Source organism: Prosopis cineraria, unplaced genomic scaffold (genome assembly GCF_029017545.1).
Source record: "Prosopis cineraria cultivar Desert tree isolate PC_DT_omini unplaced genomic scaffold, ASM2901754v1 PC651, whole genome shotgun sequence".
In the NCBI taxonomy this organism is placed as follows: Eukaryota; Viridiplantae; Streptophyta; class Magnoliopsida; order Fabales; family Fabaceae; genus Prosopis; species Prosopis cineraria.
In genome coordinates this window covers 384-24,678 of record NW_026555976.1, presented here as the reverse complement: position 1 = coordinate 24,678, position 24,295 = coordinate 384, and the positions used below count along the sequence as shown (strand labels likewise).

At 34.8% G+C, this 24,295-nt stretch overlaps 5 protein-coding genes across 7 annotated transcripts; 2 read left to right on the top strand and 3 right to left on the bottom strand.

The window, feature by feature from the left end:
- The first annotated feature begins 1,441 nt into the window (after nt 1-1,441).
- LOC129297907 (alcohol dehydrogenase 1) lies at nt 1,442-4,167 on the top strand. Its single transcript, XM_054936250.1, has 10 exons — nt 1,442-1,606; nt 2,047-2,183; nt 2,328-2,374; nt 2,473-2,798; nt 2,893-2,975; nt 3,087-3,162; nt 3,277-3,338; nt 3,428-3,523; nt 3,632-3,793; nt 3,907-4,167. Exons 1-10 carry the CDS (start codon nt 1,570-1,572, stop codon nt 4,021-4,023), a joined length of 1,143 nt encoding a protein of 380 aa, XP_054792225.1. The 5' UTR covers nt 1,442-1,569; the 3' UTR covers nt 4,024-4,167.
- A 2,156-nt stretch (nt 4,168-6,323) lies between these two features.
- LOC129297910 (uncharacterized) lies at nt 6,324-10,378 on the top strand. The gene is made up of 3 exons (XM_054936256.1): nt 6,324-6,611; nt 10,047-10,178; nt 10,337-10,378. The coding sequence occupies exons 1-3, from the start codon at nt 6,399-6,401 to the stop codon at nt 10,376-10,378; spliced, it is 387 nt and encodes a 128-aa protein (XP_054792231.1). The 5' UTR covers nt 6,324-6,398.
- Nucleotides 10,379-12,695: 2,317 nt separating this feature from the next.
- Nucleotides 12,696-13,741, bottom strand: LOC129297912 (protein TRACHEARY ELEMENT DIFFERENTIATION-RELATED 7A-like). Its single transcript, XM_054936258.1, has one exon. It carries the CDS (start codon nt 13,719-13,721, stop codon nt 13,059-13,061), a length of 663 nt encoding a protein of 220 aa, XP_054792233.1. The 5' UTR covers nt 13,722-13,741; the 3' UTR covers nt 12,696-13,058.
- Nucleotides 13,742-14,474: 733 nt separating this feature from the next.
- Nucleotides 14,475-17,055, bottom strand: LOC129297908 (protein trichome berefringence-like 7). Of its 3 annotated transcripts, none has more exons than XM_054936253.1 (4): nt 16,528-17,055; nt 15,812-16,440; nt 15,460-15,618; nt 14,475-15,379 (listed from the first exon to the last, which is right to left on the bottom strand). In XM_054936253.1, exons 1-4 carry the CDS (start codon nt 16,699-16,701, stop codon nt 15,100-15,102), a joined length of 1,242 nt encoding a protein of 413 aa, XP_054792228.1. In that variant the 5' UTR covers nt 16,702-17,055; the 3' UTR covers nt 14,475-15,099. The 3 variants fall into 3 exon arrangements, with proteins under 3 accessions (XP_054792228.1, XP_054792227.1, XP_054792226.1); XM_054936252.1 differs by having other exon boundaries at nt 15,812-16,659; nt 16,736-17,055; XM_054936251.1 differs by having other exon boundaries at nt 15,812-17,055.
- A 4,767-nt stretch (nt 17,056-21,822) lies between these two features.
- LOC129297909 (serine carboxypeptidase-like 42) lies at nt 21,823-23,448 on the bottom strand (the record flags this gene model as incomplete). Its single annotated transcript, XM_054936254.1, has 6 exons — nt 21,823-22,123; nt 22,215-22,332; nt 22,451-22,543; nt 22,644-22,777; nt 22,888-23,166; nt 23,263-23,448. Coding segments are annotated over 6 exons (978 nt in total), but the record flags the coding sequence as incomplete, so codon positions are not given.
- Between the last annotated feature and the right edge of the window lie 847 nt (nt 23,449-24,295).

Below are 24,295 nucleotides of genomic sequence, written 5' to 3'. Positions count from 1 at the left end.
AAGATTCAATATCTTTTGTGTGCCTGGTACTTTAATTGTTTGGTTGATTCAATTTCCAAATGCAAACAATATTATATATAAGACATTAGTTCTATGTGAGAAGATGAATTAAAAGTGATATAGGAAGGTGGACATTCATAACACTGTGACATAGCGAGATGAAGATCCACGCATAATGTTTGTTTATATATTGGTTAAAATATATAAAATTATCATAAATTTTGAGGCAATTATACATAATTCTTTTACTTTTAAAAGTTTAAAATTAACCTTCAAAGCTTTTTATTTTTTTGCTACAGACTTTTTTTTTAGTTACCTCATTGACAAAAATTGTAATGCCATATTAAAAAAAAATGTCACAACTCATGTAGTATGTGTCTATCCTCATTAGGTTGCATCGGATACAACATAAGTTGTTATATGTGTTTTTTTAATATGATATGATAACTTTTGTTAACAAGATTACTAATAAATAATAGTAAAGAAGTCTGCAGTTAAAAATTAAACACTGGGAAGACTAATTTTAAATATTAAAGGTAAGAGAAGTTCTGGACAATCATCTCAAAATTTGAAGGAGTTTTTATATTTTAACCTTGTATATATAACAAAAAAAAATAATATCAAATATAATTCCGAATTTGGTGCTTGTGGATTTGCTTGTCCGTGTCGCATTGGGTGAGATTGAAAAATTGGCCAATTGCCCTCTTAAAATTAATCACCAATGCAATTACGTTAAACCTTCACTGCTTTCTAAATTTGTTATTATGGTTCTTATTCTTCCTCTTACAGAAATGTATACAATATTTATTAATTATTAATTAATAATTAATTATAATTATTTCCAAACATGCTTTCTATTAAAAGACCAAATATGCTCTTTATTACTATACATTTATTTATTTATTTTTTGGTGTGAAGCTTGTATCTTCTATTTTAAATGCTTATCTCGTAGCTGGCCGTTAGCTGATTTTTATTTCTCTCATGAGGCGTATGCTAATACAGCACAATATATTAACGAAATTTATGTACTGTTTTGTATAAACAGGGTAACTCATGCGAAATCCGTATATATATATATATATATATATATATATGTAAATATATTTAAAATACGTAATTGAGTTTTAAACTTTTAATGAGAAAAAAGATAACAATACATGGGAGTTGAAATTGGAATCGAACAGGGGAGGAAAGAGTGGAAGCAAAGTTGAAACCAGGGAAGGCCAAGTGGCGCAGAAACCAAGGCGCCGCTACAGAAACAGTTTTGCTAATTTTGACTTTACTAAGCAATCAAAGTATTCGGATGGCACTGTCTGATCCCCCCCTCCCCGGCTAAAACCGCAAAACAAAAGCGGTTTTGCTCTCCCTCTTAAAATTCTTCTTTCATTTTCTTTCTCTAATTTTTTTTAAATTCCTTAATTCGGGCTTATCGCCTCGCTTTCTGCTTTCTACTATTTACACAAGTGGGCGAGTTTCCTTCCCCCAATATATAGCTTTCGGTGGCCGCTGCCTTCCGCACTCAGCAATTTTCACTGTCGTCCTCGTCCTCATACTCAGTGATCAGTAGCTATGTCTAGCACGGCGGGTCAGATTATCAAGTGCAAAGGTCAGACTTCACTCGCAGAATTCCTTCCGTTTTCTTCCTGCTTGCTGCTCCTACTCGATTTTTCATTCCCTTCTTTCATCTCTGTTCCCCACTCATTTTCCTTCCCTATTTTCCTTATACACGCAGAGATTCTTCCGTTTTGTGAATTTCGGAAACCTCCGATTGATCTTTCACTTACTTTATGTAGTTGTTAGGGTCCATTAATTTTTTCGATTTTTGCTGTTGCTTTCTTTATATGATACTGTGCTTCTCTCTGTTTCCTCCGGGGATGTCAGAGTGATTTGAGAAAATTATATGACTCTTTTGTTTTGGGTCCGGATCCTATCATCATATGAAGATCGGAATTCAGGGGATGTATTTTCGAACTGATCCACCTTTGATGTTTTGTGTTGTGAAAAGTACATACTAATTGGGCTGTGTGGAATTTTTGTGAAATGTAGCTGCGGTGGCTTGGGAAGCAGGGAAGCCACTGGTGATTGAAGAGATAGATGTGGTGCCTCCTCAGGCTGGAGAAGTGCGTCTGAAAATCCTCTTTACCTCTCTCTGCCATACTGACGTTTACTTCTGGGAAGCGAAGGTTCTGTTATTAATCGCTTTACCTTTATATATATATATAAAATAATTAATCGCTTTGCTGTTTTTTTTTTTAATTCTGAACCTTCATCCTTTATGGAATCTGAATCTTATTCTATTATTATATTTACTTTACCCCCTATGACAGGGTCAAACTCCTGTATTCCCTCGTATATTAGGTCACGAAGCTGGGGGGTATGTTCCTTCTCCTTCGTCTGTATTGCCTCTTGGTTATGAATCCCTTTAGCTTAAAAACTAATATACATCTATGCATGGTGATATATTATATTCAGGATCGTGGAGAGCATAGGGGAGGGAGTGACTCATCTGAAACCAGGGGATCATGCTCTCCCAGTATTCACAGGGGAATGCGGGGAGTGCCCGCACTGTAAGTCGGAAGAAAGCAACATGTGTGACCTTCTCAGGATCAACACGGACAGGGGTGTTATGATCAGTGACGGCAAATCCAGATTCTCCAAGAACGGACAGCCAATATATCATTTTGTGGGAACCTCCACATTCAGCGAGTACACCGTTGTGCATGCTGGTTGTGTTGCTAAGATTGACCCTGCTGCTCCACTTGACAAAGTTTGTATTCTCAGTTGCGGGATCTGCACAGGTTTTGCATCCTTGCCCTTCCATCACCATGTATATATATAATCTCTGGATGAAGTAGTAATACCTTTTCCTGATTGAATCCTTCATTCTTGTAGGTCTTGGTGCTACTGTAAATGTTGCAAAACCAAAACCTGGTTCCTCTGTTGCCGTCTTTGGGCTTGGAGCTGTCGGACTTGCTGTATGTTTCTACATTCTACCCCTCTTTTTGTGTTAAGTTCATTTTTTTTTAGCAATTCATAAGTAAACAGCTACTTTAACCCCTTATCTTCTTTTGTAATGTGAAATTTAGGCCGCTGAAGGGGCAAGGATTTCTGGTGCATCAAGAATTATTGGGGTTGATTTAGTTTCTAGCCGTTTTGAGCTAGGTGCTACTCGTATAATTTATTGTACACAAAAGGGAATCAACGAGGCTAATTGAGTTGTTAAATATTTGCATATCGGTATTGATGGAAGGTATATCTTTCTATTGTTATTGGCAGCCAAGAAGTTTGGAGTTAATGAATTTGTGAACCCGAAAGATCATGACAAGCCCGTTCAGGAGGTTAGTGCACGCATAGAAAAACTAATTGATTTGATGAATAAATAGAATTGGATATCATATCAAAGTTGCCTGGCTTCAATTTTTAACAGGTGATAGCTGAAATGACTAATGGGGGAGTGGATCGCGCTGTCGAATGCACTGGGAGCATCCAGGCCATGATCTCAGCATTCGAATGTGTCCACGATGTACTTATTCAAAACTCGCTTGCTTGAAACTAGAAAGACGTTATGTTAATAACTGGATGAGCTACCTTCAATAGCAGAGCTAACAATGGAAATGGTTATTATGTGCAGGGTTGGGGTGTTGCGGTACTGGTTGGAGTGCCAAACAAGGATGACGCGTTTAAAACTCATCCGATGAATTTCTTGAACGAGAGGACTCTGAAGGGTACCTTCTATGGCAACTACAAGCCACGTTCTGATCTGCCTTCTGTCGTAGAGAAGTACATGAAAGGGGTAAGCCTTCTTGTGGAATGATTTTTTATTGTATTTTGCTTCTACGTTGATTCAATTATGTGTTCTAGTTTGTTCATGGGGTGGGATCTTACGATGAAACAATGAAATTACAGGGGCTGGAACTTGAGAAGTTCATCACTCATTCGGTCCCTTTCTCAGAGATCAATAAAGCCTTTGACTATATGCTCAAAGGGGAATCCATCAGGTGCATCATTCGCATGCAAGACTAGAACAATGCTGGGAGAATTGAGTTTTCCTTGTGATGATTGTGAAGAAGAATAACCCACCTTGTAATAATTAATGAATAAGATGTTTATGCGTACTTCGGTTGTGGCGTTGTTTACTTATAAATATAACTTATCATTTTCGTGCCTTGTGGTTTCTTGTTGATTAAAGGTCAATTTTTCAAAAATGCATTTAGTGAAAAAGCATTAGTTGTAATGAAATTTGTATGGATTATTTCATGTTCAACTCGCCTAAACTTTTAACCAAAAAAAGTTCTTATTGAATTATAATTATCCCAAAGAATATAAATTTTAAATTACATAAAGAGAAAAACATATATTTAGAATGCTTGCTTTAAGGCTCAATACATGTGGATATTTTATATACACTTAATTATTTTTTCAATGAAATTTTTTCTCAAACCTGAACTAATCTCTGTTGCCCATTATCTATTTCAATTTTTGTTCACCTCCAGTTATCTATTTCAACTATAATTTATCAATAATATTTATTTTCTCAAATGAATGTGGATAAACATTTATGATTTGTGTTTTTTAAAATGCCACACAGTGTACTGGATCACACAGGGTCTAAATGAAATTTCTCGCGAGAGGGAGGAGTGGTTTTTAGGGAGATTCAAGCCGGGACTTCTTTTGTAAAAGTAATATGTGGTTAAAAATAATTATTTAATATTATTTCAAATGTTATCTTTTTTGGCCGTATATTTCAAATATTATTGGATAAAGAGTTAAACATAATTTATTATTTTTTCTGGCAAAAAAAAATTTTATTATTTCAAACATAAAATTGTTAGAAGATGAATAAAAATTATTGTCATGTGACAAAAGAAAGACCTAATCACTCAGACTTGCTCTGTTTTTTGATATTTCATATTTATCAATGGATTTTATGAATAAGCATTAAAGAATCTTATTTAATATTTTTAAGATCACTAATAAGTATATTTTGTTGTGGAGAAAACTAATTCCCCAACCCTTATAGTTTTACCTAGCTTTTAATTAGGTCCTTAATAATTTTTTTCTTTTTTACTATCTCCTTGTAGTTTTTTCCGTTACTTCCGTCGATCGAAGAAGAGATGATAGAAGTATATTCCGTCGATCATGATAAGGTCGGCTCATCGTCTTCTCTCCTCCATTGTCTTTGAACTCGTGATCAAATGGACAAGGGATCAGGTTCTTCCTCCAAACACTGTCTTCTGACTCTTCAAATTCGCATTCTTCTCATTCTTCGAACACACTTTATGGGCACTCAAGCAAATGATCTCAGTACATCTATATTGCTCTGAGTTGATAGTTTCACTTATTCGGGATCATTTCTTGCTTCTTAATGAGATAAGGAAATTAGCTATTGTTTGAGAAAAATAATGCTCAAAGATTGTAATTAAGCTGAGGGTGTTCGACTCTTCGAATTTTAAAACCCATAGAAGGGCTTGCCTGGGACAATCGAAGTAAAAGGGACTTTTCCTTCCTCCTCCTCCCACGAAAAGTGTAAAATTTCTTAGTTTACAAAATAAGAAATGCTTTTTAATCAGCTTGTTAATTGCCAAATATAAGTGATTCAAAAACCAACAAGTGCAGAATAATTTTGCATTTCATTAAATTAGTGACAATGGAAGGAAAGGGAAAAAGAAAAAAAGAAAAATAGTGATAGCAACAGGGACGAAAAGAGACTGCAACTTATCAAATGGCATTCAAAATAGTAGAATGTATTGTATTTGTCAAAGTGAATTGCAACTTATCAATTAATAACATTTAAAAGTATTGAAGAACAAATACATGAAGTATGCGTTGGCCCTGATAAACGATTTTGGAGGAGAGGGATAAACGGAACTAATGGGAAAAAGACTACAAGGATCTACTTAAAAAAAAAAAAGAACTTTAAGGACCTGATTAAAAATTAGGTAAAACTATAAGAACAGTGAATTAGTTTTTCCTTTGTTTTTAACATGATTGTTATTATTTTATTTACTTGAATAACTAAATTTCAAAAAATAATTTTCACATTTTAATTGACTTGTAATAGATATAATATGAGATTAAAGATTATTTTAATCCCTCAATTTTACCAAAAAAAGTTATTAAGCACCTAAACTTAGTCAATTGTGTCCCTCAAACGAAAAAATTTCGATTCCTTCTAGTGCTAATTTTCTATTAGTGGGGCTATTTTTTTTTTATTTTTGAGTTGGCTTTTTCAATTATAAAATATAACGACGGACTCAATATTTTTTATTATATCCTTTCACACCGCACAAGCCAACTCTATCATACACCCCTCATTCCCTCTCCTCACTCTCTCTCCTCTCCTCGACAACACAGACTACGTCTTTCGTGTCAATACGCTCAACTGACTCATCTTGATCATGGCATTGGCAAACTTGTCAAAAAGCCAATTTCTGGTTCTCAGCGAAGCTAACAACGATGTTCTTGGTTCTAGGATCGGTGAACAGATTCTGGTCGGAGAAGAGGCCTTGCCGGTTCATGAGGTCGACGTAGTACTGGTTGTCGAAGATGTTGGGAGTTTGAACATCGAGATTGGCAGTGTTGGGGGAGGAGTGGTGAAGGAAGGGTCAAAGGTAGGTGAGCTTTCACTCTCTATTTGGTTCTGTTTTTTTGAATAGAAAACAGAGGTGGAACGTACGTGAAGATGTTTTTGTGGTCAGATATTGACGAACGTGTCATCAGGCTCCAACTATCCCCATCTATATATCCATATTCATTAATTTAAAATGTTTTATCCATCTTAATTAGTCATCTTCCATGCAATGCGTAGGATTGAGTCTGTTAATACGTTGTGACAAACTGCAAATGCTTGTATTGTAAAAAGAGGTGAAGATCATTTCCTTTATGCATTTTCTAATAAACAACGTTGATAGTTAAAGTCCCAAAAGTATAAAGATGTTTTTTTTCCTAAATTATAAATCTGACAAGTAGATTCAATTAGATTTAGTTAGATCTGACAATTAGTCTTCATCAACGCCGGTAGTGGTGACTACGTTAATCATGTGGACATGGTTTCGCTCACTTCATCCACCCATGGAGCGCTCAAGTTGGACGGTGAGCAACCCGTAGCGGAGAGCGGAGTGCATTGTAGATTTTAAGAGGCTTGAGAAATCTCCTCGCGAAAACCCAGAGGTAATTAACGCCCTTCGCGGCTTTATTGGTTCAGACACAAGAAGTCCGTTCAAGTTATTGAATCAATTTGGTGTTAACAGAAATTCAACGAACGGGTTATCTTCAAAAGGAAAAGGCTCTTAGGTGGGTTCTCGTTTTCTCTCTATTGGTTTTCGTGCTGCTAGGTTTTGTACACATGGAACCTTGCTTCCAACGGAAGCAACCGCCGGATCGCCCTCCTGGTGATCCTGAAGGTGAAGCAAGTAAGCCAAAGAAGGTGAAGGCGACTGGATCAGACTTTTCGGATCCAATGTTGCCGGAAAGCAATGAAAGGCTACATAATGAAATGGAAGCCAGAACTGGTGAAACTTCAAAGACAATGGAAACTGAGGAAGGGATCATAAAGACTCAAGATATGGATACAGATGAAAGAACATGATGCTTGCAAAAGGTACCAACTTTGCCTTACAAAGTATGGCTTAGGGTTTTAATGGAGTGGCAAATGGTGATGTGGTTATGGAAGTAGATGATCTGACGCAAGGAGACGAAATACCATGGAAACTACCCAAACCGTCTAAGGAAATAAAAGAACTCATGAAACTCTATCCTATGATTCTAATGACTGAGGAGGAATTGCAAGATTGGAGTAGACCCTGGAACCAAGCTCTAGTTTTGACGGTACTAGGGAAACGTCTGCGTATGAGTGATCTCAAAAATGGCTGGGCAGGATTTATGGGGTTCCAGACTTTGAACTCATTGATCTCTACAACAACTATTATGTTGTCCGATTTACTAATTTAGAGCAAAAGAAAGCTCAGTACAAACGAGTTTTTTTTGAGGGACCATAGGTATTGATGTAACATTGTGTTCTCGTCCAACGATGGTCTCCCTACTTTGATCCTTTCAACAATCCTCTAGTTTGAATTGCTATATGGGTTAGGATTCCAAATATCCCTATGCATTGCTACAGCAACAATTTCATATGTTGACTGGGTGAAAGAATAGGGAGACCAATTAAAGTTGATATGTGCACTTTGTCGAACATCGCCACGACCAATCCAACAACAGAAAGGGGGAGATATGCTCGCATTTGTGTGGAACTTAATTTACAGAAAAAGTTAGTTCCCAAGGTAATTGCAGCTTGTTCAGTCTTTAATGTAGAATGTGAGGGATTGAGACTCATCTGTTTCAATTGTGCCTGATTCGGCCACCGTCAGAAAGAATGCCCGTGGATTATGAAAGATGGGCAAGAACATGGGAAACGGGTAGGAACGCACGCACAGTCTAGCCGCTGTAATGGAGAAATCCCAGACGGAGGTGCGCCATTCCGGCAATGATAATGTCGAAGGGACAGGTGAAGTTTAGCCCCAGGATGTTCTTGGACAAGTCGCACCATCATATATCAAGGCAACCTCCAACTCGCACTACCCAAGGTAGACAGGGGAGATGCCATGCTAGTACGAGATGTGTTGAAAGTCAAATATCCCAATCTAGATTTAGCACGTTAGCTGATGAAGATGGTCAGGGTGGCTTGGACGAGAAGTCTTCTATACCTGTGAACAAGAGGGAAAAAAAAGAGGAGAGAGAAAAGATGTGTCAAATCTATTTTGAGTCTATGGGAAGTCCTATCATAATGGATGCGAAAGGTGGGTACCAGAGCAAGTCACATGAAAAGACCCCAGCTACAGGAAGTGGGAAAGGAAAATATAATGGAAAGGAAACAAAATACCTTTGGGACAGCTACAGACTGGACCAAATCACAAAAAGGGGAAAGGACTCCAAGAATTTCAACAAAAAGGAAATAGCCCAACAAGACAAATTTCAAGCCAAAAGCAAAGGTCCCACCGTGTGGTGTAAGGCAATACATTGGACTTGGGCCAAGGAAAATCGCAATGGGACAAGCATCTTTGAGTCAAGGGAAAAATCACACAGGGTATGCACCTGAAAAAAGAGACCGACTGCAGAACGGAATTCTATCGGGAGAGAGATGACAGGGCAATTGTTCCGTACAATGATGGGAAATGCACAGAACCACCGGACCCATCTTGGTAGAGTCTACCATCGATAGAAACCCAGAAGATTACTGGATCAGAGACACAAGTTGTCCAGAATGAGAAAAGCTCTTCGCAGAAGCAGGATATGCAAGTCTAGCTTCGAGACAGTACTCTCATTAGCTCTCTATTTTGTTTTCTCCATGATAGTTGCAAGTTGGAATTGTAGAGAGGCAGGTGGTCACACTTTTCCCAATCTAATCAAAGACATTGTTAGAAAATATAGTATTGACGTGCTCTGTCTCTTGGAACCTTGTATTAGCGGTGAAAGAGCTGATAAAGTGGTTAGGAATTTTGGTTTCACAGATTGGATACCTGCGTAAGCCTCAAGGTATGCGGGGGAAATTTGGGTTCTTTGGAATGTTCATCAAGTCAAAGTTGAATATGTGCAATTGCAAGGCAAAATGGATATGACAACACTTGTGTCGACAACAAGGGTATTATTGTCTTCCGTCGAATTTGTGCAATTGCAATCTTTATCGTACTTTCATCCTTCTTATACAATGCCTGTGAGGCTAGCAATAATAATTTGAGTTATTTTGTTCAATAAACATGGCCATATCTCAGCTGGGTATTGCAAAACGGATCTCTTATGAGAAAGTAAACGCAAGACACATTGTTCTGGTTATGGCAGTGAAGTAATCATACCTAACTTGTTCTCCAAATGGATGATTTTCACCTCCCAACAACCGGTCGAACAGAATTCAAGCATAATTGAATTAGAGCTCTCTTAACAATATAATTGTAGCTATATTGTAGAAAAGGGGATCTTGACCTCCTTGTACTTGCTTTAGAACATGCATAAGGTATTGCTGTTAAATCTCCAATTAACATGCATTATTTTAGATGAAAGATCAAGGAAAGTATGGTGCCGACTTACCGTTGCCTAAAAGATTCCTCTGTGAGGATCAAAGGGGTCGCCAGAAAAATAGTTGCGGCAACTACCTTTTCAGGTTAGCCCTTGCCTTTTTAGTATGTGTTTGGATTTCAATTAGAAAAAATATTATAAAAAAATTGATCATGAATATGTGATAATGTTTGAATAAATTTTTAAAAATTAATTTTAATAAATTGAATATGTTTGGATGATTTTTTTTTGAAAAACTATTTTGAATATACAAATAAATGATACACAGAAAAGGAGTCAGATGGAGGAAATTTTAATTTCTCTAAAATGAAGTTTTTTAAGCCAAATGAAGTTTTGTAAAATGAAAGTGTTTGGATAAATTTTTGCAAAATCATAATTTTAACTCAAGAATTGATTCTCAATGAATATCCAAACAAGGCCTTAATAAGAAATTAAAAACGGAATATTTTTCCTTCTTCATCTTTGATTCCCTTTATATAAGATAGTGTAGTTGTACCACTTTAAATTTTAAGCATTATTGCAAGTACAAAGTGCACAGCTTAGAATTTCAGACTATGAGAACTATGAGAGTTTATTTGTACTCTCTCTAATCCTATTTATAAGTCACAATATATCTTTTTAGGTAATATTTAAAAAGTATTTTTAAAATTATTGTTCATGAGAGAAAAAAAGTAACATGACATTACTCTTTAAATTTATTATATAGGGACATATTTAAAATTTTATACACTTTTATTTTTTATACTTTTTTTACATTGATTGATATTGATGAGGTGGTAAAAATAATTTATAAAGAGAATAGAAAGAGTATCTGTTTAGAGATGAGACAAGATAAGTTAAAAATGGAGAGAAGTGTGGCAATTTAACTTTAATTTCACCGAGCCTAGTCTTTCAATCCTCTAAGTTTGATATTGGTGGATTAAGTTGAAGTTTTTTCTTTTAAGGAAAAAATTATTAGTTTATAAAAAAATGATAAAATAAATAAAAATGCTATACAAAGAAAACTTTATTCAACATTTTAGAGGATTATGAATCCTATTAAAAAAAAAGCGTATTTATGCAAGCCCGGCTAAAAACTTCAATTGTCAATTTTTTTTTGTTTCTTAAAAATAATAATCATTTTTGTTATTATAAAAAATATAAAATATTTTTTTTGGAATACTTTTTTTCTTATAAGCTTTTTGGAATACTTAAAAAATGTATAATTCTCAATTTTTTTTAAAAAAATTGTGGCTCTTAAGTTTTAAAAATCAAGATTTAAAATATATTTTAAATTAAATATTATTGTAAGATATTTTATAGATTAAAAATAATAAAATTATAACAATATTAACTTTTTAAGAAAATATCTATATTAATTTACTCAAATATATGGTTTCTTATCATAAAATAAACTAATGGCATGTTTGAATCAATGAAGATTTAAATTTAAATTTGAACCAAAATTCTTATGTGAGTATACAAATTTATGAATTTGGACTTCAAATCTATTTCAAATTATAATTTTTTTGGAATTTTAAATTTTATTTACATCTTAGTCGTTTGTAATTATAATTACTTGAAACATCTTATTATATTTGCCTTTTCACCATTATTATTTATATAACTCTCATATATTTTTTTATCTTTTGTCAATTTAAAATTATAAATAATCTCATCATTTTAATCTTTCCTTTTTGTTTTGAATTTCAATTCATTCCTTTCTTCATTTAAATTTTTTAAAATTATTCAAACAAATAATTTTAAATACATAAATTTTAAATGTGAGATTTGAAATGTAAGATTTAAAATTTGAGATCCAAAACCTAAATCATCCATCCAAACACTAACTAAAAATTTAAAATTAATTAATACATATTATATTTTATATATTTCTTTGAAATCAGACATCTTTAGTTTTATCCTAAGCTATTTAAGATGTTCTAAATGTTAATTGTTCGATTAAAGCATTTCCTTCTAAACAGAGATCAGATATAAATGAAAAGAATGAAGGAATTTAAAGAGTTGATTGCAAAATTCTCGAATTTGATTTTTGGAAATTTAATCACACAATCAAATCGAAGTCAAATATCACCATCAGAGATAAAATGTTGAAATCTATTAGACCGGAGGCATCGAAATCAAGTGGAAAAAGTCAGGGCTAAAAAATTAAAGCCTTGTTAATAAAAAAGTTACCAGAAGTAAAAAAAATAAAGCTGAACTTGGGCAGAAGTGGCTCTATGTTTCAAGTTTGCTGTTAAAAATTAAATTGTTCCTTAGTACGTGACAATGAGTCAATAATTTATTCCTAAAGGTTGCCACCGCAGTCCGCAAGCTGCTGCTGATTCTGTTTTTCACATGAGAACCGAAACTAGAATCTAAGACATGTTTGGCAACTGTTTTGAAAATAATTTTTTATTTTTTAAAACAAAAAAATAATTATTTGATAAGGTGTTTTGAAAAAGTATTTTAGAAAACAAAAGAATAAAATATTACATTAAAAAATAAAAAAAAACATCTTTTAGGTGTTTTAAACTTATTGTTTTGGAAAACAAGTGAAGATGAAAAAAAAAAACACTCATTTTTTTTATTTTTTATTTTCAAAATATGTTATGTAAAACACAAGTTCTTCAAATAATAAAACAAAATAATTTTAAACAAACCCATATTCTTGTGAGATGAGGAACCTTTTCTACATCTTCATACGTCATCAATAAATAATGCCATGTATCGAAAACTCTATCCCCCCACAATTTATGTGAAACTCTATACAAAGCAATGAATTTACATATTGATTTTATATTTTTATTTAAACACAGTTTTGTGACTTTAAATTCAAAAATTACAGTTTTTATCAAATTACTTCGCAGTTGACACATGAAAAAAAAAATAAATTTTGATCCAACTTGATAGAATTACGCACGTGACGCAGCGAACAGAGGGTTTATTGGTGGGGGATATTACAGACAGAATAGAATCCTTGAATGCAGTTATGGGAAACCCATGTGGTTTCAATCGTGGCTTGTTGGCTTGCGTTGAAGCTCGTGATGGTGGTGTTCGATCCCAGAAGTATTTCCCACATCAGGGTCATGGCCACTAGCGTTGACCTGATCACTAGCCGCTGATGATTCCGCATGTAAACCGTCAACAAACCTCTCTTTCTTCTTCATTTCAGCGTCGATGTGCACATCATCCTCCACCGTCACCACCACGACCTTCTGTCCGAAAGGACCGGACGCAATTTCTTCCTTGACCTTTTTATGCTCATCAACATGAACGATGTCCATTTCTTCAGGCGCCTTCTTCTTCCTCCTCTTAATAAAGCAAAACATAGCAAAAGCCAGCAAAGAAAGGAAGAGGAGGCCGCCCAATGAAACGAAGACAATTACAATCACTGTAGGATGACTTGGAGCAGGCGAGGGAGGAACAGGGGCCGGGGGTGGCCTCACATGCGGCGGAGGGGGAGCATTTGGGTGAGATGGTGGAGGCGCCGGACGCACAGGGGGAGGCGGCCGCGGAAGGACATGAGGAGGCGGTGGTGGAGAAAATGGACGAATCGGCGGGGGAGGTGGAGGAGGAGATGAACGGGGCGGTGGGGGTGGGGGATGGAAGGGATGAAAAGGTGGTGGAGGGAAGAAAGGGAAGTTGAAGCTGTTCGGCTGGGGGAAGGCCATGTTGGATCTTACGTTGATTACTGGATGTTTGTTCTATAACGTCGTAAGAAACGCGGTGGCTCAGGGGCCCTTTTGTAGGCTGCATTTAGAAATATTTTGATTTGATTAGCATTTCTGCGAGTTTTTAGTGACTTGACACTCATTCTAAGTTTTAGATGTTTGCAGTGGAAAACACTTCTTGGCTATAGTTCCTTCGCTTCTGAAACTTGTTCCTCCTCTTCTTTAAGGCATTGAGGCGCAAGCTTAATTTTTTTAATAAAATATATGAAAACAAAAAGGAATGTGAACAACCCTTGCCATCAACTTCGACCACTCAGTATGCAAGTTGTCTTCAGTTTAGAGTCATTTTTCATATTTAAGTCTCCGTGGTTCTTGCTCGGAAAGCAACTCGCTGTTTTCGATGCAGCAGTGCTGGAGTCGGAGGAGTTATAGCTAGTTTTCCTTTCTTTCCTTTTTTTTTCCCCTCGCTTTCGTTTCTTTTCTTTTCTGTTTTACCAATTGTTGCAAGTTATACATTAAAAGAAGTTGACATGTTCTTTACTTTTATAGCGGTTCTATATTAAAGAAAAATAAAATTGACATGCTCTTTGACTTTAATGATAAATTATCCTGTGCCATATATGCACTCCAAAATGTCTCAAGTTAGCAGCGGAGCTACGCTGCGGCTCCAACAAAAGTTTGTAGATGTTCAGACAAAAGACACTTTTTTCGGCAGAAGAGAAATTTGACAAGAGACACTTTAATGTAACCATGTTTTACAGGAATTAGCAGCTCATTGAATTGAGATGTGATGCTTTTCCTAGCAAACTGCTTCCCATCATTGGCATACACATTATTCGCAAATTTTCTGGCAACCCATCAACTGAATGATGACATTTAATGGACTAATGCTGTCATTTTAAATGCTCAAAGAGAAAGGCAAAAAGCAAAAGTCGGCTTCCCTCCTGCCATTCGCTGGTAATACACAAAGACTACGATTGGTAATGTACAGAGACTCTTGCTTCTTGGTAAAAATTTGATCACACAGGCAATTTCACACCATAGAGCCTCTCGTTTATTGACAAGCTTACAGTGACTGAAATCCTTCCCAAGTACAGAGGCGACCTCTCCGCCCCAACATCTGGTTAACTTTTAGATAACTGGCCAACAAAAACTTTAGGTATGACTGGCCGATAAAAATATTGCAACACCCATTTTTACAGCTGCCAATATTCACAAAAAGCCGCGGGGAAAATTGGGATTAAGGATCTTCTGGGAAACAGATTTGGGAAAAAGGACACATTCTGCATCTTTTCTTTTGTGATTTGTAATTCAGGGTTCTTTTCCCCAAATATGTTTACCAATAGGTCCTTAATCCCAATTTCCCAGAGCTGTGATGTCAAATTGCCCCGTCGAATGACAGCAAATACGAGAAGAGAATCTCGTTCCACATGTCAGGTACTCCTGGCAGACACCAATGGCTACAATCAGGCACAGATGGGTTGACACTCCAACGCCCCACATGCCCATCGTTTCTATATGCACCCATTGGGGTTACGTGCAAAACTCTCACCGACACATTCATTTCCTTCACAGTCCTCATTATCATGTCTGATATTGGGCTTCGATCTCTCCCATTTGTCCTCTTCCACGGTCTACTTGTCACTTTGCAAGTTTTACTGTCACAGAGACCACCAACTTCACCGTTACAAACTAAAGACACATTCTATTTGCCTCACAAAAGTGTTGGACAACTTACCCCCAATGAGATGACTCAAAAGTACGGAAGAATATTTTGGTTATACTTGTGTTCACCGTGTTTTCAACCCAAGATGCCCAGGTGTGCAAAGCTGCGCGGAAAGCAGAATTGATTGGCATTCCAAGCTTTAGCGAGTCACCGACTTGAAAATACCACCCCCTGTCTGAAAATCGCGTTAGCACCTCCAAGAAAACGCTGAATTTGTGTGGCTACAAATTCAGAGAAAGCCGAGGGAACTTTAGATGTTCTCTCATGGAAAATTATTATCAAAAACGCCGAGCAGTTAGCAAATCAGTTCCAAGTGAGAATAAAATGTAAATCATAGATACGCTTGGAAAATGAAGTTACTCACGCGTCAAAAAGCTTGCCCTTTGTCCACCAGTGACCTGAATTAAATATTAGAACATCTGAATTAATCCACTCATGGCTAGTATCATCCATCTTGTCCAATCTCAGTGTTGTCTTCACCCTTTTAGGAGCATTTCTCGGCACCGGACCATTCTTCACCAAGAATACGGATCGATAAAAGTCGATTCTAATATTGTGTGAACTGAATCTCACGCCTAAAAACCTAATCCGTTTAGTGATCTCATTGCCATTGATTTCGTACACGCTTTTTTTATTCTCTACTCCTGTCATAAGCAAGCATATCAAAGACTCCCATTGTGTTCTGCTCAAAGAATCGCCAACGAAGACCACTCTTTTCCCACGAAGTTTCTCCAATAATCTACGGGCATCAAACCTCGGAATCTCACAATTTTTGGGTTTCCACCTCCATTTCGTATAGCCTCTGTCTTTACGCCCATTTGCAACGCAGTTAAAACCACGTTCCAAGAAAGGGCAGTGCGAAGCATCATATAAAGGGTAAATCTCGTCCCGGATCCAGCTTCCTTCAAACACGTTGCAAGCAGAAACTGATATATTGGGTTTCAAGACCTCACTCCGAGCTGCCGAGTCAGAAATGTTCCGAATTTCCACGCCCTGAATGAGGGAGTACGAAGTGGGAAATACATACGAATATGCCCAGTAAAGGACCAAAAGGAAAGACAGGAAGGATCCAGTAGTTACAAGCGCATTGAAAGACGAAAAGACCCCGACATCGGAATCACCCGTAATCATTCTATCCACAAATCGAACAGCTCTGGAGCATAGAGTCCTAAGCTTGGCGAAAGAGATCGAGAAACTAACCAGACCCAGCATCTGCATTATTTGCAGAACGAACCAATTTTCCCAGATGTCCATTGTGAAAGTAGAAACAGAAACAAAATATGCTTACTTGAAGGGTGCAGGAGCAGAAGTTGATTAGAGCGATGAGAACGCCAAAGACGCAAGTTTAAAGAAATAGGCTTGGGTCAGCATCCGGACATAGATTAAGAAGAGGAAACAGAAGACTCGGAGTCCAAATCTGGAGAGCAGCGGTGTCAAGAGTCATGGAATGGAGAGCAAAAGATGGTGGGGAGGGAGGTGGTTGTGGAGTCGGGTAAACGGAAGAGGGTGATTTGGTCAATAGAACAAAGATAGCCGTAACCCGGTTGGTTGAGAACATGATTTGTTAACTGAAATGGGGAAAAGCTACTTATAAATACGAGAGGTGGATGGAAAGAGAAGCGACAAAGAGCCCAAACGCGCAAGCTGTCGACACCATTCCTCTTCCTCCCATGCGGCCAGTGCCTCATAATCGTACTATCATTAGAAGACAACGAACCAAAAGTGACCCGACTTCCAAACGTGGCAGACGTGTGACAGTCTCTGTATTGAGAGGGCTCTCTCAGAAGTCAAAGCTTCACCCATTTCGTTCCTGCCTCATCTCTACTCTAACCATGACTCGTATAAATTACCGTTAATATTATATAATATATTATCTAATGCCATGGTTTAGGAAGCCTGGATCTAAATTTAATGTGATTTTCTAAAAGAAATGCTTCTTGTGCACTTTTTTAAATTTTTTATTAACAATGTCATGCACCTTTTTTATCTTTTAGTCTCCTTTTCTTAATGATAAAAAATGTATTGTTGGGCACTATACCTCTTATCTGGCTCCGGTAGCACCTAAATAAGAGCATGCTAGGGTCAGGGTGCTATTTATTTCTTTGTTTTGCCAAACAGGCCCTATTGATAATGAAATATTATTTTATTAGTTAATTAAACTATTCGTATTTTTAAAAGTTTAATCAATCGACTTTAAAGACACGACCGAATTTGAAAATTTTACATGGCATCTTACAAAAAGCGCGAGGCACCTGAAAACTAAAAGCATGTAATCTATGCTATCATATAAAGAACTAGATGCCATATTATAAAATAAAATATGATAAAACAATACAATTATAAATAAAAATCAATTTTCTTGGCGAACGTCATTTTAAAATTTAGTAAAAGAGTAAATAATAAATTATACTTATTAAATAATAATAAGATCACGACAAATGTTATGTAATCCAATTTTCTTACTGAGAGATTAAAAAAACTCCTTTCCTGCATATATACATATATACACTAAGGGGGGCATTTGTTTATGGGAGAGGAATGTAATAGAATTGATTAAGAAAAATAAAAATAAAGTTAAAACGATAAAGATGTGAAAAAGATATGAGTTAATCATGTTCACAGAGGAAAAAGTAATTTATTTTATTAAATTAAAAATTGTGATTCATAAAATTTGTAAAAGGAATGATGATTTTTATATTTGTCATACATGGTGTTAAATTTCATTATGCTTATCGTGAGTGAAGAGGTAATTTAATTTATTTTTATTTTTAACTCATTTCATTTATATTTTTTCTCTGCTAACCAAACATATCCTAATGAAAGAGAGCTCCAAAATATGATAAATGCAAGCAAAGATTGTCAGATGTAATATAGATTCACATCTCATAACTATATTCATCTATTCTTTCCCTATGCTTATATGAGGATGCATTTCTAGATTTACTTTTTTAATTTACCCAGACATTGATTAATATATATATATATATATATATTTGCACATGTGTGTATTGGCAATTGGCAAAGCGCTAACCAGTATTTAAGGTATATATCATTTTTTTTAATTAACAGGTAAAAAGGCCCGTATCTTTTAATTCTTTTCATCCTTAAATATAAGAGCTAAATAATTAATCCATATAAATTAAAGAAATTGTTGAGTTAATTCTTTGTAAAACTTACGTATTTGTTTCTCTAAAATACTTATTCTTTTAATTATTTATATTATATTGGAACATGCCTTTATTTATTGATTTATTTAACCAATAGAATAATTTGTGAGAAAATGATAAATATAGAAAATAAAAAAGATTGAAGCCTTACTTTTAAACTAGCTCTTATATTTTTTATAAAAAAATCCTGATTTTAACCTGGACATGGCTGTAGCCAAGGTATTAAACTCATAAGTTTAAGTATATTCTTGACAAGAATGTAAACATATAAGAGTTTACATCTATTAATAAATATTTATTAAAATATATTTTTAATTTAATTTAAATATATTAAAAATATAAATTATTGAAATCAAACTCATATATATTAATAAATTATCATATATAAGGTATAAAAAATTTTAAATAGCTATTTTTAGTATTTTTTTCCTTTTTATTAATATTAATTTTTGCATTTTAATTTTTTTTCTTTAAACTAGATCTTATAACTTTTATTAATTAGTTTTTTCATAGTATATACTTAACTAGTCAACTCTTAAAAAATTAATTAGTTTAACTAAGTTTGCATCTAGTCTAAATTTATAAATTAATTGATACGATTTTGTAAGTTAAAAACATAAAAATGATAAATTTGAAGGTAAACTCATTAGTTTAATTAAGTTTATATTTAGTTTGAATTTATAAATAAATTAACACGATTTTTATAAGTTAGAAACATAAAAATGTTAAACTCAAAAAGTCAATTCAAGAATTTAACAATTATGATTGCAACCTCTTTCCTATGAAAATGTAAAGCCAAGTGAAACTCCAAACACATTGTGAAAAGTACGTTGATTGTGAAGGACATGCTCGACACTTGTGTTTGTTTTTGTCTTAAAATTAAAGGATTAAAGGATAAAAATATTCTGGAACTTTTTCTCCAGGAGCGTTAGGTGTTTTAAATTTTTATTTGGTGCAATTTTATCTGAAACTTTCAAAAATGGTTTTTTTGCCCTACTGTTAAATCTAAAGATGTTGATCCTTAAAAATAGGGTTTGACCAGAGGTATTTTTGACTTTTTTTTCTCCCCTTACATTTTCTTCTATCTTCCTTCTTCTCATATTCTTCTTATGCGTTCACACCTGTAAAGAAATTTGCATGCATTTTATTTGGAATCACAATTTGAGTTCATCTTACAGATTTGTGTGGTTTAAAAAAAACACAAAGTAAACAAAAATTAAAAGAATGGCATGGTAGAAATGCACAAATAGGGAGAGAGAGAAGCGAATTCCAATTTCCCTTAATCACTTTCAATGTCTTTCACCTTGTTTCTTTGTCTTTGTTTTCCTCCTCCTTTTTTCTCCTAATCTAGCTATCCTTTCGTCTCTAATGCAGCACTAAAGATTACACCCAAAAGGCGTTTGCCATCCAGCTCTCAACTCAAGAGATGAGCACTGGGTGCTCATACAAAAGCCAAGAACAAATTTAAAATAAAAAAATAAGTTCACAATTCAAGAGAAATAGAGAACAATCAGAATATCCAATCTTTATTGCGCCACCAAATGTATCGTCATCTTTCATTTTATCTTCTTTGCAACATATTCGCAGCTCAATTGGAAATGGGTGTTGCCCACATGTAGTTGGATTTGTTGCGTCTTACGTTCAACCTCTATTTCATATGATCTTCTCTTCACCTTTGTTCTGTCTTATTCTCCGTTGTGCTAGTTTGGCATTGGCAGTTTCAAACCTGAAGCCAAAGCTTCCAAAACTCACGTGAGGGACCCAGAGTATGGATGTGATGAAGCCATCTCTCTCTTTTAGAGATAGGTCCAGAGGCCGTGGAAGGATTGGAGTTCGATGCTGCTAATACTAATCTTCTTCGTTATGCTGCAACAACCATGCCTAAAGCAAACTCAAAGGGGAGAAAGCAAGATTGCAGAGACAAAAAAACGTAGAAGTAGAAGGAGAAGAAAGAGATAAGAATAGGGAGTTGGATCGAAAACCAGAATGAAAAATGATCAAAATAGTGAAATGCCTGTGATCAAATCCTATTTAGTTGTCAACGTTTTCATATTTAATGAGGGGATAAAATTGCTTTAATTAAAAGTTTAGGATGCTCAGTGTTTCTAAAAAAAAATTTAGAACATTTTTTTCCCTTTAATCCAAAATTAAATTGCCAAATTATTTATCGTTGACTATTAAAAATAATTTCATTTTGTCTATTGTCAAGGCAAGAAAAATGCGGGTCCAGACAAGTCCATTTAGCCGTTTACATTGCCTATGGTATGGAAGGTGGCACTCCTAAATCCGATGATGATATGAACGGCCACAATTTGCTTGATCAGGTTCTCATTTTGGCGCGAGAATTCGAATCATTTAAAATTGAAATATGTGAATTTCCATAAAATCTATCCTTTTAAAAAGGAGGAAATAATTTATACTCATCGATCCTGTATATTAATCATTTACTTGATCTATTTTATAAGTCACTACCTAATGTGATTATTTTGTTTTAAATTGAAATTCTCAAATTACTTTTAAAAAGTAAGAGAGAAAAAGATAAAAAAATAATATTATATTTTTTGCTTATTTTTTATTTTTATTTGAGAATTATATTTAAAATTTCACTTACTTTTATTCCTTATAATTTTTTTTATATTGATATTGATGAGATTAGTAGAAATAACTTATAAATAGTACCGGATAAAGTATTTCATAAAAATTAATAAAATATTAAAATAAGAAAACTTTACAAAAATTCAAAGATTTTAACTTCAAAGGATTTAAATCTGTATTGGCAAAGTTATGCTCCTAATTTCATTAATTTTCAATAAATATATAAATTCTCCCATTTGATTTTTTTTTTTAATGATGAGTTGGGGTTAGAGAGGGGGATTTCATTAATTATAAGCTCACGAACCCTTTTTCCCAAATAAAAGAATCATTGAAAGGAAATTATCCCATGAAAATGCATGACACATACTCCCACGTTTAAAAATGTAAAGCATTTTTTGAGAAGTTGAATATTCAAAAATGTAAGATATTTTTAGTCTTTATAATTATTGTATTTTTTTCCTCTAAAAGTGTCTCTATTGATAATAACTTTTAATAGAAATAAATATGAAAAGATAGGATTAGTTTGAAAATAGGTAACTATTTTATTGAGAGGTGAGATTTGATTAAAAATACTTTATATTTTTAAGTAAAGGGAGTAGGTATATCGCATGAATTTCCTTACAGAAGCGGAACACATATATTGCTGTTTCCATTCCATGGCACTCAGTCAAGACTCAAACAAGAGGGGGTAGAGAATCCAGATATATGTGCTATAGTATATATAGCAACTGGTAAGACATTAAAAATCAGCCATTGATGAGTGGATGAGTTGTATTAGGCAACCTTCGTCCACTCACAAACGAAGTAAATAATTGCAGTGCTCTCGATGGCTGTGCATAAGGCACCATGTGAGCCGCCCCTCTCACCGTCGCAAATGTCAGCAAATTCCCATACTCCGTTACCCATCCTCCTACCTAATAACAATTAATCACCATCACCGTTAGTCTTCAATTGAGTTTCACGTTTAAACTAACTTGAGCTTAATTATAATCATGCATGACGTACCTGGCCTTTGTGGAACCAAGCTCTATATGGTACTGTAATCTTCATCTTCATGTCACGAGCTAGTTCTCGCATTAGCGTTCTCGAACCCAGCAATGGCACAACAGAATCTTGGTCTCCACTGTGATCAATATCATCTGTTCGCGTCAAACAATTTGCATACATACATGTAAATAATACATGAGAAAGAAGGGTGCCCTTCATGCCTGCCTTCAAGTTTATTAATATCAATTAATTACCTGTAAACCCAAACTGGGATGCCATTCTGAAGTATCTTCCGGAGAATTGGAAGGATGTTGATTTTACCGTCAGAATCGCTATAATTCAAAAAGCTGGGCAATCAAGAGAATGGGAAGATCAGTATGAAAAAAATTTAAATTTCGATCGGATAGAAATTATATAATAATGTTATGTTAGATATGTATTGCTCACTCGCTGCACATGGACCAGCTATAGGGCAGACTGGTACTGTTTGCATGGAGAGCCTTCTGAACCTCGGGGAGGTTGAAATAAAAGTCTCCTTCATAATCCATACAAACATCAACGCCTAAACTTATTTTGGAAGCCTGCGTTGACACACACACGTGTATAAGGGGCCCAAATTAGCTAGTACAGTGAATTCATTTAAAAGCGTTGAACAGAGAGTGAAAAGAGAAAAGGAAGAGACGAGTGATACCATCTTTTTGAGTCTGAGTTCTTGCTCAGCAATGGAAGGATAACAAACATCGAGGATCACGTCATAATCGTTAATGTAATTGCCCACGACACGATCAGCCTCGGCTATGGCGAGGTTGCAGGAATGAGATTCGTTGTGAGGACTGGGAAGCACATAATCCTGGAAATCGCAATCATTCATAACGGCGAGGCCAGTTTCATCGGAAATCATGCCATGGGACCAGAAGAACTCGTATGTCGCAGGAATATCCCGGTCAAGTTTCAGGAGAGGGTTTCCAATCTAACCAACCAAATTAAGCCAAGTGAGATGAGAAGAGAGAGAGAATGTGTGTGAGAGGAAAGTTTGAGCAAGTTATGCAGATTTGTGGGATCTTACTGCAACTCCCTTGATGTTGAATTTGAAACCAGTTGAACGAGTGTTGTGGTCCAATAGCAAATCGGCCAACTGGGGTATGTAATGTCCTGCATAGGAGATAGCATTGTAAATACATTTTATATGCACGTCACGACGGCGTGGACAAAAGATTTGGGCGTAATGATGATTTTTTTTTTCCACGCTAATCTACCTGAAACGTCGATTGTGATGAAGCAAACACAATTTTCATTTAAAAAAAGAATTATATCATGCCATGGATTATTGAGACGGTTTCATGTGGCGCAGGCCAATTAAATTGAACCTAAGATTTTCAGGAAAAATGAAATAAAATAAAATAAACCGCTAATTTATGCCTCCTTCCTGTAGCCAGCTTAAAAGAGATGGATAAAACGGCGGATTAGATGTGGCCCCACCACTTTTCATCTCTCTGGCAGGATTGCTGGCACGACAAGGAAGAGTCCACATCAGACGAGATATTCTTTCATTTTTATTATTAAAGAAAAGATCCCTTCTTTCATTTAAAAATATAAAATATTTGTAATTAAATCTTAATTTAATAAAATAATTATTTTATTTTAAACTATCTATCTTTTTATTATTGTTATTAAATAGTCTTACAATAAATATAAAGTCATTCATGAATACGGGCACTTTTAAAAGAAAGATAATAATTACACCTCAAAAAAAAAAAATGTCTTAATTTTTTAAAATCTAAATCTCAAAAAATACCTTACATTTTTTAAGAGAGAGAGTATCATTTTTCACTTAATTTTTTATAAAATAACATCACCCATTTAATAAATATTTATTACATATTTTTAAATCATATTATAATTTATATTATAAGAAACTAATTAATACATGCTAATGTTGATTAATACAAGACATTTTAGTTCATTTTTTTACTTTCAAAACATAATTATTATAATTAATAATTTTTTTAAATTATATGATATATTTTTTTCTCGTTTATATAGAAATGAAGAGAGCATACTCCTTCATGGTTCTAATCCGATTCATTCCCCATCTTTTA

Bases quoted from the DNA above. Each gene is read 5' to 3' on its own strand.
- LOC129297907 (XM_054936250.1), top strand. From the start codon at position 1,570: ATGTCTAGCACGGCGGGTCAGATTATCAAGTGCAAAG. The intron at 2,184-2,327 runs GTTCTGTTATTA...CCCCTATGACAG, and splicing joins TTTACTTCTGGGAAGCGAAG to GGTCAAACTCCTGTATTCCC. The intron at 3,163-3,276 runs GTGCTACTCGTA...TGTTATTGGCAG, and splicing joins TTCTAGCCGTTTTGAGCTAG to CCAAGAAGTTTGGAGTTAAT.
- LOC129297910 (XM_054936256.1), top strand. From the start codon at position 6,399: ATGGCATTGGCAAACTTGTCAAAAAGCCAATTTCTGGTTCTCAGCGAA. The intron at 6,612-10,046 runs GTAGGTGAGCTT...GCATTATTTTAG, and splicing joins TGGTGAAGGAAGGGTCAAAG to ATGAAAGATCAAGGAAAGTA. The intron at 10,179-10,336 runs GTTTGGATTTCA...AATGATACACAG, and splicing joins CCCTTGCCTTTTTAGTATGT to AAAAGGAGTCAGATGGAGGA.
- LOC129297912 (XM_054936258.1), bottom strand. From the start codon at position 13,721: ATGGCCTTCCCCCAGCCGAACAGCTTCAACTTCCCTTTCTTCCCTCCA.
- LOC129297908 (XM_054936251.1), bottom strand. From the start codon at position 16,701: ATGGACATCTGGGAAAATTGGTTCGTTCTGCAAATAATGCAGATGCTG. The intron at 15,619-15,811 runs GTGAGTAACTTC...ATTTTCAGACAG, and splicing joins AAGGGCAAGCTTTTTGACGC to GGGGTGGTATTTTCAAGTCG. The intron at 15,380-15,459 runs GTAAGTTGTCCA...TCTCTGTGACAG, and splicing joins TTTGAGTCATCTCATTGGGG to TAAAACTTGCAAAGTGACAA.